Here is a 13691-nt window from a genome sequence, read left to right on the forward strand (position 1 = left end):
ATTGAAATTTTTATTATTACTTATAAATTGTATGCTACCCATCCTTTATTTATATCAGTAAAATTTATAATAAACTTTTGTGGTTATATTATGCATATATTTTCCCCTACATTTAGCAGCACACTACTGCCTGGAACTGAAGATCTCAGGGTACTGAACATATACTAAAGACTTTTTTCTTCACCACTCAGGCTAAGAGTACAGTTAGGTAGAGCAATATAATTGGAAGTCCCAATAAGGATTTTCTTCACACTGTTCCAGAAAAAAAAAAAAGAGTGTTCTTTCGTGTGCACAGACTCTTCCCTAACCCCTAGGCAACCTTTCACAAATGACCAAGCAGACCAGGCAGAGGATTTTGAATGTCTCAAAGCAAAACAATTACAATTATTGCAAAAAATGTCTGAATGCATGCCTTACTGGTGAGATAACCAAGGAATCATTTGCTCATACAGAGACTAAGCATTAATCCACTAGTGGTGGGTGAGGGAACAGGGCTGGTCCTGGGCATCTTCACAAAGTGTGTGTTTGGCCATTTCTCATCTCTCACCTTAGAGCATGCCCCTCTGCTGCTCTAGAGGTGATAAAGCCTCTTCACCCGCTGTCTTTTTCCATTCCCAAAGGCTTTGCTCTTCCTTCATCTACTTGAAAAATAGAGTAGCTAGCTCTGGAAACCAACCTGTGTAGTCTAGTAGAAAACTGGGATGACTTCAGGAGACAGACCATCTCTGTCTAAAATGTACTTAAATGCAAACTCTTAAATATATGTGCATGTCAGATGAATTTTATCTACAGGAAAAATTAGCCCACAGGCTGTCAGTTAGTGAGCTCTGAATCTAATCTTTCAAGGGCTATTGTCAAGATGGTAGATTGGTGTGACAGAAAAAAGGTGGACATTTAGAGACTGACTCACCTGGACCTGAATCCTTAATTTCTGAATTATCTGAACCTTGGCTTTCTTATCTGTAAAATGAATTGTTACAGAAAAAAGTGAGTGAAAATAGATGAACCATCAATAAATAGAAGATAGCTCAATAAACATTCCAATTCTTTCTTGCTATCCAATGACCCAAGGGAAACTGAACAATCACCCAGCTCCCAGTACCCAAGGAAGTTAATTTTTGACGATGAGACTTTTTTTTTTTTTATAAATTTATTTATTTATTTATTGGCTGTGTTGGGTCTTTGTTGCTGTGCACGGGCTTTCTTTAGTTGCGGTGAGCGGGGGCTACTCTTTGTTGTGGTGCACAGGCTCTAGGCAGGTGGGCCTCAGTAGTTGCAGCACATGGGCTCAATAGTTGTGGCGCACGGGCTCCAAAGCTCAGGCTCAGTAGTTGTGATACACGGGCTTAGTTGCTCCGAGGCATGTGGGATCTTCCTGGAGCAGGGCTTGAACCCATGTCCCCTGTATTGGCAGGCGGATTCTTAACCACTGCACCACCTAGGAAGTCCCTTGACGATGAGACTTTATGAGCTAAATTTAGGATACAGGTATCTGGAGAAGCATAGCCAGGGCATGACCTCAATAGCCAAGTAGGCAACTGTCTACTGTACTCATTCAGGACACTAGAATAAGACTGTGGGAGATTTGCTTCTGCTACAAAGCTAGTCTGAGAGAAGCATGGAAGGGTAAGAAGCGAGGGTAGGATACCAGACTTTGCACTTGGGAAGGGCTGCTTTGGTCTGATTTTTTTCCTCTCCACTCCTTGAGTCAAAAACTTAATCAGGGCTGTGACTCACCCAGAGAAGCTCCCCTTGTTCCTTCTGCCCGTGCCCTGCTCCCCAGGCCTCCACAGAGCTCAGAGTGGTCCTAGAAGAGTGTGGGGGGTGTTCCCAGCCTTCCACAGAAACTGTTGTGTTTGAGAATTCCTTCCAGAAATGGCTCATGTGACTTGTGGTTGTAGTTTGAATAACAGAAGTCTTTCCTCCACATTTTCACGTATGCCATATGATCTGAGTAAAAACAGCAGCTCCAGACATGAGATAATTTGTGGAGGAAATGTCAGCTAGCTTGGAAGGGAATATTTGGCTTTGAAAGTTTGCCCAGATTTAACTAAAAAGAACCATGTAACCTTATTCTTAGGATCTATACAGCCCATCAATTCAGAGAGGTTGTTTAAAAGACAACCTCGCTCAGGTTATGTTCATTTTGAGCGGATCCATGGAAAGACTATTAAAAAATGAAAATGTGATATCAGTTCTAGAATGTTATTCATAGCTATTTGACTCAGCCTTAAAAGGACTGCCAGGACTTGATGCCTGGTATATTGTCAGACTCTCAATAAACTCTGATGGATGGGTAGATAAATAAATGTGTGAGTGATTTTAGATATCCAGGAGCAATGAAAAGTGTGCTTGAGCATCATATATTATATATCTCAATAGACTCTATAATGAGTTGCTTTACTGAGTTGGCTCCATTTTGATATGTTGAGATGAATACGTATGTATATTTCATAGGACAATCGATTATGAGCAAGCCAAAAATGTGCTCTATTTCCTAAACATCTTTAAATACCTTCCACACAACTTTACTTTGGTATTTGACCAGTGCATCCTACATTGTTCCGTGAAACGACATAGCCTGGGAATTTTTTCAGAATAATTGATGTAGTACAAAGAAACCATGAGTAACAAGTAGGAGAATGAAATTGCCTTCCAGAGCTTTGGATGAGAAAATTCCCAGAATTGTTGGGAACTGCCGGAAATGCCTGTTTATTAATGCAACTAACCATGCAAATTATCTTGGGCTGGAAGCCAGACGTTTCCCACTCTGTTTTGTGACAGCTCCCCTCTGGGGAGCAAGGCGGGTTCCTCCAAACCAGCAGCTGTGTAACAGACCACCACGAAGACGTGGCCAGGATGATTTTCAGAGCCATTTCTTCTCATGGCTGCATGCCTTCTTCGTGTGTCAGGGATGAGGGTGACTTTTCTCTTTACTGTTAGCTTACCCTTGACCTACCTTAAATTATAGATTATCATCTCCTAAAGGCAGAACCCCTGACCAAGTTACCTTTGCGTCTCTTTCGCGTTCTCACCTCCCACTGCCATCGCACCCGGCCTGAAGGGGGCGCTCCAAGAGGACAGTTGAATTGAACGGAACACCAATTGTGTCCAGTCCTGATAATATTCAATAATTACTCTATTTTATACAAAGTGGAATAACTCCTTTGGGAAATGGCAGAAGTCAGAAGAGACATTTAGAGCAGCGACTTAACCTCTCAGACCTTCCCCCAAAGCCCTGCAGAACTCCTGCATGTTAGCCGGAGCCCGGGGCTTCTGGGGAACTTGGGGCGCGTGGACGGTTTAGGGGCTTCTCCTTTCTGTCCTGGCTGCCAGCTCAGCGGGAAGCAGGAAGTACAGCCACTGGGGCTAAAAGAACACTTTACACACAGCTCTGGAGCAATACACCTCCTCCGCCCTTTTTTAGGAAAAAACGTTGGGACATAGACAGCCCAACAGCCACATTCTCGGGATATTTGAAATGATATTCATCTTTCAACAAAGGCTTCTGTGCACCCACAAAGCGGAAGCAAAACCTGTTCCCCCGCCTCGCTGTGGCTTGGTCCTTGGGAGTCTGAGCTCTTTGAGGTGATGCCCGGCCAGGCGGGCCGAGAGCACATCCTCACATCCTCACATCCTCGCAGTGCCCATTCCAACACAACAGGGGGAAGATGCTAGAGAGACACACAGTCTCTTGAACCTTTTTCTGTGTATTCCCCTCTGGATGGCAAGCGCCCTGGGTTGTGTATATACATGCATCTCCTGAACCCAGCTATAAATAAATGCAAGCTGTCTAATTCTGACAGTAACAATATATAAGAGAAAGGAAAACAATCACTAACAGGAAAAGAAAAACCTGTTCTTTATCCCCAAAGACAGAAACCCTTTGTGTTTAGAATAAGCACCCTTAGCCTTTTCATGAAAGGGAAAAAAATGTATTTTTTTGTTTATTATCTATAGTTACCATTTTCTAAGTGGTAGATTAAATTCCTTTTAATTTAGAAAGACTACGCCTGACAGAGCTTTTGTATTTTTTCTTTCCACAGTTAAGCAGAAGCGCTCACTGCTCCAAATGGGGTCTGTTCTTTTATTAAAAGTCATTTCTTTTGGCACATTTTTTAACCTGTCTTAAAATGATAACCATGGGGCCTCGATAAATTAATTGAAAAGCTTCTCCTAAGGTGGCTTTGGTGGTTTTGTTAAGACATTTATTTTAAGAGTATATCTCAATAGAATTTATCAGTGAATTACTTTATGTATTCCTAGTATTAAATTATTTCCCCACTAAGAATATTATAATTCCTTTCCTCACAGTGATGAAAAAAATGAAACTATCCTCAAACAATGCTACGTTGGGTACTGGCCCTTATGTCAGTAATTTTAGGAATGTTCCCACCAGAAGTTATAAATTATAAGTATAAGGCCCGGAAGAGAGAGAAACATTAAAGAGCGAGGAAAAACAGCGATTAGAATTTCACATAAATACCATTAACTGAAGAACAACAAATCGAGCACATAGCAAGGGGGCTGGTATTGTTCAGGCTGGGGGGTGGGGGCGGGGAGCATGGCGAGAGCTGAAGGCCGGGTAGATAAAGCACACCAGGTAAGGAATATTCAGTCTCCGTTATTCCAGAGAAACTGGGCACTTTCTGAGGTAGGCCCGACCTTGGAGACTCTAGTTTGTTCCTTCCCTGATAAACAAGAAGTCAGCATTGATAACATCCTTGATAACACTTCCTCTGGAATGTACAACATTCCATGTTTCTGCTTCACGGTCACCACCGGACATGCATGAGTCAGACTGAGAGGTGGGGAATTTGCTGGGCTGCTCGTGGAACCATTGAAGTTACAGTCAGGCCTGTGAGGCGTGGACTTGCTATGCTTCTTTCTCTTTCAACTCATCTTGTACTAAGAGCCATAGGTGATTTCTTTACCTCAAAACAGGCTATCTTAAGTGTGAGGTTAAAGAGCAAAGCTGGCCAGAACAGTCGATGGGACTGCAGATTGGAAACTTGAAGCTTGTTTGTCTGGTCACGCTGCCCCAAAATGCTAGCAGCTAATGCAGGGCTTGTCACAGTGCCTAGTCACATTCATCATCTTCGTTTATCTTTCACAGTCAGTATGTCACAGACTATCATTACCCCAATTTTATAGATGAGGAAACTAAGAAGTTACAAAAAAAAGCTTGAATGTCTATAGCTCACAAAGGATAGAGCTGAGACTCAAACCTTTTAGGTCTTACTCCAGAGTTCATGGTCTTAAAGTGCCCCCTCCCACACAATAATAAAGGGAAGCTACTATTATTGTGTTCTAAAAGCAGCCAAAAGAAAGTCTGGGTAAGATATAATTAAATAGCAATTCATAATAGAAGAGAGCTACTTGGGTCTGGATTTTTTTTTTCTCTTAAACAAGCCGCTTCATGTTATTTTTGGGCGTATCCATTTTACAAAGAGGGCTAAACTCAATATTTTTTTAATTTGCTTAGAGTAGTTCTTAATTGTCCATGTATTGAATAGATATAAGGTTTCTCAGTCTGGGCTCTAAAGAAGAACCCACATTACCAGTGGGTGATCCACCGTATGGGCCTATCCCCTCAGGGAACAATTTAAATTAAAAAGTGCAAGAAAGGTGTCCAGTCATGTCCAAACTGTACCATATCATACTAGGATTACACTTGAAAAGAGAATGAATGGCACCCTGATTAATTTTTACCATAAATGAAAAGTACCAAATAAGGGTGAAAAAGTAGATGATATAGTAGTTTGTAGGAGAAAGATTTTGCTACAGCTCTGGAGGTCAAGAAAGAGAACAAAGTGTGATGATTAATAAATAAAGTTTTGAGGTACACAGATCTGGATTTAAATCTACCTGTATGACCTTGGGCAAGTTATTTGACCTCTCTCAGTCCAGTTTCTTCATCTGTAAAATGGGGATTCAGGGCTTCAGTAATAAATGGAAAATGTTTAGCAGGGTACTCTGCTTGTTCTTATTATAATATAATTGTCTATTTGTCTGACGGTCTTCTCCATTAGGTTGTGACCTTTTCAAAAACTGGATTTATGTCCTATTTATCTCTGTGTCTCTGAGCCTTTGATATAGTGCTTAAGCTCATCCCCACTCCTGAAGTTTCCTTCCATGTGAAGGATATTCCATTATCATATTAGTCCTGGTTTCTGTCTGCCCTTGACATATTCTCCACTAGGAGAAGAGAATGGTTTACCTGGTTGCTGAGTCAAGAAGGCCTTGCCATCTGTACTCTTCACATCCTCGTGGGAATGAAGTTTCTGCAGGGAGCATGGCATCTCTTCTGATATTCCACACCATAAATCTTACTGTCCCGTGCCTCCCTGACTGAGTGGACAAGAGACCTAACTCTGGGGTCTGTGAGGCCCATTTTGACACAATATTGAGGGTTAAAGGAAGACCTAGCTGGAAAGGTAGATTTAGAACCAGATAGTGAAAAGATCTTGTTATACCTTCATGGCATGACATTTTGGCAGATTCTTTAAAACATATAGATAAGGATAAAGAATGGAAAGCGTCTACATGAATAAGCCCAAAATAATACTTGTTTCTGTTTTTAATGTTTGGGTATTTTTGGCATGGAAGGGGTGCGGGGGAGTGAGGGAGATTGTTTTTTGCATTTTTGTTTTAATTTGTTGAGGGGCTGAAGATGAGATATCGATATTTTAAATTCTGTGCAGAATTCATTTTTGTCTTATTTTTAAGCTATTTTATGCTAAGTTACTAATAAACCCTTTATTTGATAAACAGACCTGCTAAATCGGTTTTTCTCCAAGTGTGGTCCAGGGACCATCTGTCTCAGAATTACCTGGAGGGCTTCAGAATACAAATTTCTATGCCTCGCCTCAAATCTGCCAAACCAGAATCCCTGGGAGTGAGGCTTTGGAATATGATTTTAACATTCTCCCCAGGGGATTTTTATGCTCATTGTATTAAGGGCAGCACTACTAACAGATAGGTGAATTCAATTTAAATGCACCTAGAAGAGGAAATTTTGGGTATGTATGTGTGTGCAGTTATTGCTAAATCAGTTAACTGACCATTCTGATTACTGCTGTGGTCCTTTTTCCCTGTAGACCAGAGCAGCCCTGCCTACTCAGCCAAGGATACCATCAAAATCCCAGCTGGGCCTTTTGCCTAAATGTCTTTCTGATAGATCTTATGAGCAAAAACTAGAAAAGATAATCGTTTTAAGGCGCTTAGAAACTTAGAGACAGACACATACTTTTAAAAGAACAAGAAAAACTGTTATAACTCTTCCAAAGAATCATAGCTACATCCAGTTTTCTCTTCTGGTTCATAAGTGACCAGAGGTAATAGACAGGAAGTTCAACACAGAGGAGCATTCTTAGGTACGGATTGCTAGCTTTTACCCCACCACACTGCCCTCCTTCTGTTGGCAAGCGAGGCAGACGCTCTGCTTAGGCCTGCTTTGTTTCTCTTTATAGATCATGCAACAGATGAGTGACCACCGCTACGACAAACTCACTGTGCCTGACGACACAGCTGCAAACTGCGTATATCTAAACATCCCCAGTAAAGGCCATGTCCTGTTGCACCGAACCCCAGAGGAGTATCCAGAAAGTGCAAAGGTAAAAAAAATTCTTCCTGCCACAGCAGCTGGGTAGGCCTCCCTCACAGCCTTCCTGCCTAGGGACTTTTTTCACATAGAGGGACACGTAACAGGGGCTTCCTTTTCCCCTATACACATCGTTAGGAAAGCCAAAAGGATAACATAATTTAGGGCCGAAGGGAAGTTTGTTTAACTTGCTCTTCTCATTAGTGTCCTTGGTCACTAGTGCATGCAGAGTCATTGAGATGATGCCTGGTAGTCACAGCTTTTCAGATGAGTACTTGGAACTCCCAAGTCTGTGCTCCAGCTCTGATTAAATGTACTTCCTGACACTCACATGCTTATTAAGCATAGAGACCTACAATTAGATGGTCAACTTTGTCATTGTTTTCTGACAAATCTAAGCTGCGCCTCATCAGAGGGTCATGTGTATCTTAAGGCAGAGAAGCATGAATGGCCCGAAGAGAAGGGGGCTCATTGTCAGGGCTGCAGAAGAGCAGGGGCTACATATCCAAGGCAGCAAAAGCTTGAAAGGATAGAGCAGGAAGAAATATAAATATAGCACACTTGGAACCAGCCAACTGGTCCCTCCAAGTGTCTCTGCATTTGTGTTCCAACCAGGGAATTGCCCCCTCGGTGTGGAAGTCTTCCCTGGCCTGAGAAAGTCTTCCCTGCCTTTCAGGGCACTCTGCCAGTCTCATCTGGATACTTTGGTAATTTGGATTTAATCACACCAAGCAGATACAAGGGTGCTCATCCGTAGAGCCTTCAAGTGTTCATATCTTTTTGGGGCATTTCAGCATCTTCATCTCTGCCCAGAGGAACAACATATTTATACTCGGCATTACAGAAGAGTTTTCGTAACCACTGATCTCTCTCTCTTTTTTATATGTTAAGCTTTAAAATTTTTAGAAAATAGTTTATGCTACCTTTTAAATATGCAATACTGTATAATCACTAGGCTTATTCATAAGCACAATCCCCTTCAGCAGATTAAAAAGAGAGAAGGGGAAGAGGATAAATAGATAATTTTTTCCTATTTCCTTGGCTGAAAGTGTGAACCTGAGGAAAATATAGGACCCCTGACGCCCCCAGACTGGGGCTTAACCAGCTCTCAGATGAATAGTGGGTCTCATACTTTAATGTACATCAGGGTTGTTAAAAAATATAGGTTCCAGGACTTCCCTGGTGGTGCAGTGGTTAAGAATCCACCTGCCAATGCAGGGGACACAGGTTCGAGCCCTGGTCCAGGAAGATCCCACATGCCATGGAGCAACTAAGCCCGTGCACCACAACTACTGAGCCCATGTGCTGCAACTACTGAAACCCACACACCTAGAGCCCGTGCTCCGCAACAAGAGAAGCCACTGCACTGAGAAGCCCACGCACCACAATGAAGAGTAGCCTCCACTCGCTGCAACTAGAGAAGGCCTGCGCACAGCAACAAGGACCCAACACAGCCAATAAAAAAAAATACAGGTTCCTGGACCCCCACCCTAGAATCTGCAATATCAGTAAGCACCCTGGTCACAGAACTCACTTGGAGAAACACAGCTCTGGATCCTTCATACCCCTTTGGCCCCATCAATCATCTGATAACGAGATGATCATTAACTGCTTCTGAATGCAGCCCTGGGTCTACCACCAAAACCAGAAACATCCGTGTTTATTGAGGGCTTCCCGTACAGGCATGCTGCATACATTATTTTATTCATTCCTTACAGCAGCCCTGTGAGGGTGCTATTATTGTTCCACTCTTATAGAGAGATAATCCCGAGGGATGCCACTTGACTGAAATCACACTTGAAGCAGCAAGTTGACAGAACTGAGGCTGGAACCCAACTCTCTGCGGTTCTAGCACTCTTCATTAACCACTGTACCAAAGTATATCCTACAGAAAAGCATGGTATATTGTTTTTCGGCAGTGTATTTTCAAGTGACTTTGTCTTTTTTTTTTTTTTAAGTGCTTTGTTTTATCTTCAGAGAAAAATCTGTGGACTGTTAATTTGAAGGTTTGACACACTTTCTTTCTCTTCGTGTCCAAAGATGCTCTAAAATTCACACTTATAATTTAAAAGCAGTTTGACCTGAAATCCTTCCCTTAAGTTATATTTTGTCAAGTTTTTCCAGTGGTCTTATTAAGGAAAGAAACATTACAGTTGAGAGGGTTTTGAAGTGTGGAGAGGGAGTCATACTCAGACTGTAAACACGTCCACCAACTTTCATATATCACTTAATCTAGCAATGACAAGGGCAGAGTAAAGGCCTTTCTAGTAACAACCACATTTCTGACACATCTTTGGCTTTGAGGTTAGAGCACAGCGCTCGTGGTTAACCAATGCTGCTAGCTCTCTGGGTACCGCTGTGGGCATGTGTGTGGTCGCAGTTACATGCATATCTTGGGGTTCAGTGGGTGAAAAGCCTAAACTCACAAGCTAAATGAATCTTCTACCCCAGGTGGAGGGGGTGGGGCTGGGGGGCAGGGAAGACAGAGGCAGAAACATAAGCCTTCTTCTCTCCTGTTCCTTGATTCCTCCTACAGGTTTATGAAAAGCTGAAGGACCATATGCTGATCCCTGTGAGCCATTCTGAGCTGGAAAAGGTGGACGGGCTGCTGACCTGCTGCTCGATTTTAATTAACAGGAAAGCCGACTCCTGAGCCACAGTCCCTCCCTCGTAGCCGGCAGTACTGCGCTCGTAAGGCCGATAACTGTCCCCACACCTGTCGTTTTCACTGACAATCTCTTATGCCACTGCACTGCGAACTCTGGTTGACACGTCTAAGTTTAATTGCTTCATTCTGTACCTCCCCCACCCCCTCCCCTCGCGGTGGTAGCTAAACTGTGGATTTGCTCAATGAACTAAGCAATCTAGAAAATATAGAGCTAATGAATTATTGAAATGTGATTAATAATAGTAAGGAAACACTCGTTTTAGTGTTTGTATCATCCGTGTGAAAATCGTTTAGTTGCCAGTGTATACCGAAGAATGTCTTCTTGCTCAGTCCGATCAGCTGGGTTTTCTTTCTGTGTATCATTAATTATCTTTGGTTCCTGTGAAATTTCCTGGTCCATGGATCCTCCTCCTTTCCCTCTTTTTCTTTTTTTCCTGACATCTGGAAACTTTCCCACTTCCGTCACAGTCACCTTGACCTTGGGTAGAACCCCGGGTCTCATCTTCTGCACACCTTCCTGCAGGTTGACCCTGTCTGCCATCAGTCTTCTCTGCCTCGCGGCTGCATCTTCTGCTGCCACCACCACTCTCCCCCAGAGGGTCAAGCAGGCCCCTCAGCAGAACCGTGACCAAAATCAGAGTGGCTGTTCAGGGGAGAGTTCACTGCAGAGAGGCACATCCCAGTGGGGTTTGCCCCGGAGATCTAAGTTCTGAAAGCAGGGTACCACACCTAAGGAGGTGAGTTCAGCACCAGATGGTTGCTGGGGGGTTGCAGATCAAGCAGCTTGGAAACACCCCATGGGTACAACACCTTAGAAGGTCTTTAAGTCACATTCCACGCATTTTTGCTTCGTTTCTGGCCATATACAGACTTTGGAGAATAGACTTAATTTTTTCTTTCAGCTCACTATGATTTCCCCTCATTGTGACTCACCCTGTTTCCAGCCTTCTTTTTGCTGATCTACAGAGTTATTTCTTTCAAAAGAGGCGTTATGTCTAAAAATGATTATTGATGGTCTAGTGTGAGCCAAGTGGAGCGTGTTCAGGAAGTGACAGGCTTGGTGCTTGAAACCAACTGCGGACAATGGACAATTCTACTTTGAAGTATCCATGAATATGTACTGTGGAATTCAATTAAAACTTCTTTCCTCTCTCGCCTTCCAATTACACAACCTTAAACGGACACGAATCTCTTAACAAAGAACAATGCCACAGTGAAGGGAGAGATGGTTGTCTTTTACTTCAACCTGAGATGGTACTTCCCAAGGAATGGTGACTGAGTCAGGCATGTTATCAAAACTTCCCAGTCATTTCCACCTTTCCTGTATTGCCTATGGCTTGTTGTTTAAGGATGAGAATCAGGGAGTTTAAGGAATGCTACTTCAAGTCTTGCTCTGCTCACGTAATGCATTTGTAATCAGACATTCCTTATGTTTGGTGACCAAGAGAGAATACCTTCATTCATTTCATCTACCCCTGAGCAAATGGAAGTGAGAAACCTCTCAGCAAACCAAGACACCCTAACCACTATGTTTTTCATTTATTTGATGATTTTAGGTCAGACTTTGAAGAAATTCCTTCTCCTCCTTCTTCTTCTTTTTGTTTGACTTTAATATTCATATTACATGCAGATATCTAATTTCATGCATCCTATGACTGAAACAGACCTTGGCCACTGTCATATTTCCAGTTGTCTCATCATGGGTGACTAATATGTTTTTACCACCGAGAGACTGAATGTTACCCATGTGCCCAGGTTAATAAAGAAAAATTGTCCTCAGCAGTTAAGGTTGCCCTTTGGGGTTAAATCTGGCCCTATGCTGGCAAAAACAGAAATCCTCCCTGGGAGAGTTCAGCATCTCAAAAACAACCACGGGAAAACTAATTCAATCAGCCACTTCAGTCTTAAGAGTAAAGCTAACTGGCATATAATTTTCAAAATCTTTATTTCTATCTTTCCAAATTAAAGAACCGTTCTCTATTATGTTTAATAAACTGCAAGTGAATCAATTTTTCTTTTGAACAATTTGTTCTACGGAAGGCTGTTCTCACTTTTCCTTTTCTTTGCTTCTTTCCATCTTTCCTACTCTTTGTCTCAAGAGATCACTTAGAATCTATGTGCCTCTTCTACAGAATCTTATTCTGCGCTGCTACGTTACCTACAAGGCTGGTTCTTGGAGTCTCTCCGTGATATGGACTCTCTCCATGATATGATGATGTGAACACCTAAAATATTTGCAACATAGTAGTACTATTTCTTTGATATACTCATCAGCATCATGTTATCTTTGAAGAGGAAAGACAACCCGCTACCCCATTACATAGGCTCCCTCCTTGTCCATTGTGATTTATAAGGAAAAGCTGACAGAAACTGCTTTTTTGATATTATAAAGACATTACAAATTGTATTTAAATAAATGAAAGTTGAGTCAGAATCACTTGGTCAGTAAGATTCCACCTACTAAGGACAATATAGAGAAAGCACATGATTTAGCATTATTTCTTCAACTGTGATGAATTGCTATGGAAAACAGCAGGCAGATCTCTCTACTGTGTATTAATTGCTCTTTTAAGCTACTGTGAAGAGATTACTAAGGCTATCTCTTCATCTCGAAGGGGGGAAATAGTCTGTAGATGAACAATGTGACATTTAGAGTTGCATGTCAGTCTTTGTAATTATTTACTCTTTAACATTCTACAGAACTCAGATGTGATTTCCACATGGTATTAGATTTGTGCATTTTATCTTACTGACCATCCTGTTGCAGCCAATGTGTGGCTATCCACTCTGTGTGCCAAAACCAGTAATGCCTTTTGCGGCCCTTTAGTCCAGAGAAATTCTGCACTGATTTTAGTCTCTTGCTGTCCTGATCCTACAAGTATACAATCACGTTGGAATAAAGTATGAGTTGTACTGTGATCAACAGCCTATGTCTCTTTTTTGCAACAGAAACTACTGTAGTGAATGAAGTCACCATTTCCTTGCTATCAGAGATGGGAAATTTTTTTTTAACCTCTTGTCCTGTAAGCTATGGAATTAAAAATACTGTACCTGTAAGGGAACTGTCACCAAAAGGTTGGATTAAAATGATAATCAAAGGGTATTTCACACTTCTGGTGCTTTAAAAGTATGCATAATGGGACTTCCCTGGCAGTCCAGTGGTTAAGACTCCATGCTTCCACTGCAGGGGACAAGGGTTCAATCCCTGGTCAGGGAACTAACATCCTACATGCCATCCAGTGCGGCCAAAAAAAAAAAAAAAAAAAGTAAAAGTATGCATATATCCATGCCTGGTCAGGATATCTTGATTTTACATGTTCCTCCTCAAAACAGCTTCCCTTGTTCCTTTTACTTGTAACTGTCATCAGCACATTATAATACAGCTCAGGTATGAAGACAGTTGAACAATTTTTTCCTCTG

At 42.0% G+C, this 13691-nt stretch overlaps 1 protein-coding gene across 12 annotated transcripts in view; it reads left to right on the forward strand.

Moving 5' to 3' along the window:
* DDAH1 (dimethylarginine dimethylaminohydrolase 1) overlaps nt 1–13190 on the forward strand; it is a 237923-nt gene extending 224733 nt beyond the window's left edge. For all 12 annotated transcript variants that reach the window (XM_057714358.1, XM_057714395.1, XM_057714429.1 and 9 more), the window contains 2 exons: nt 7473–7616; nt 10140–13190. In XM_057714358.1, the coding sequence (XP_057570341.1) occupies nt 7473–7616; nt 10140–10256 (261 nt within the window). In that variant the 3' untranslated portion in view covers nt 10257–13190. The remainder of the gene's footprint in view (nt 1–7472; nt 7617–10139) is intronic.
* The last annotated feature ends 501 nt before the right edge of the window (nt 13191–13691 follow it).

Source organism: Hippopotamus amphibius, chromosome 1 (assembly GCF_030028045.1).
Source record: "Hippopotamus amphibius kiboko isolate mHipAmp2 chromosome 1, mHipAmp2.hap2, whole genome shotgun sequence".
Classification (NCBI taxonomy): domain Eukaryota; kingdom Metazoa; phylum Chordata; class Mammalia; order Artiodactyla; family Hippopotamidae; genus Hippopotamus; species Hippopotamus amphibius.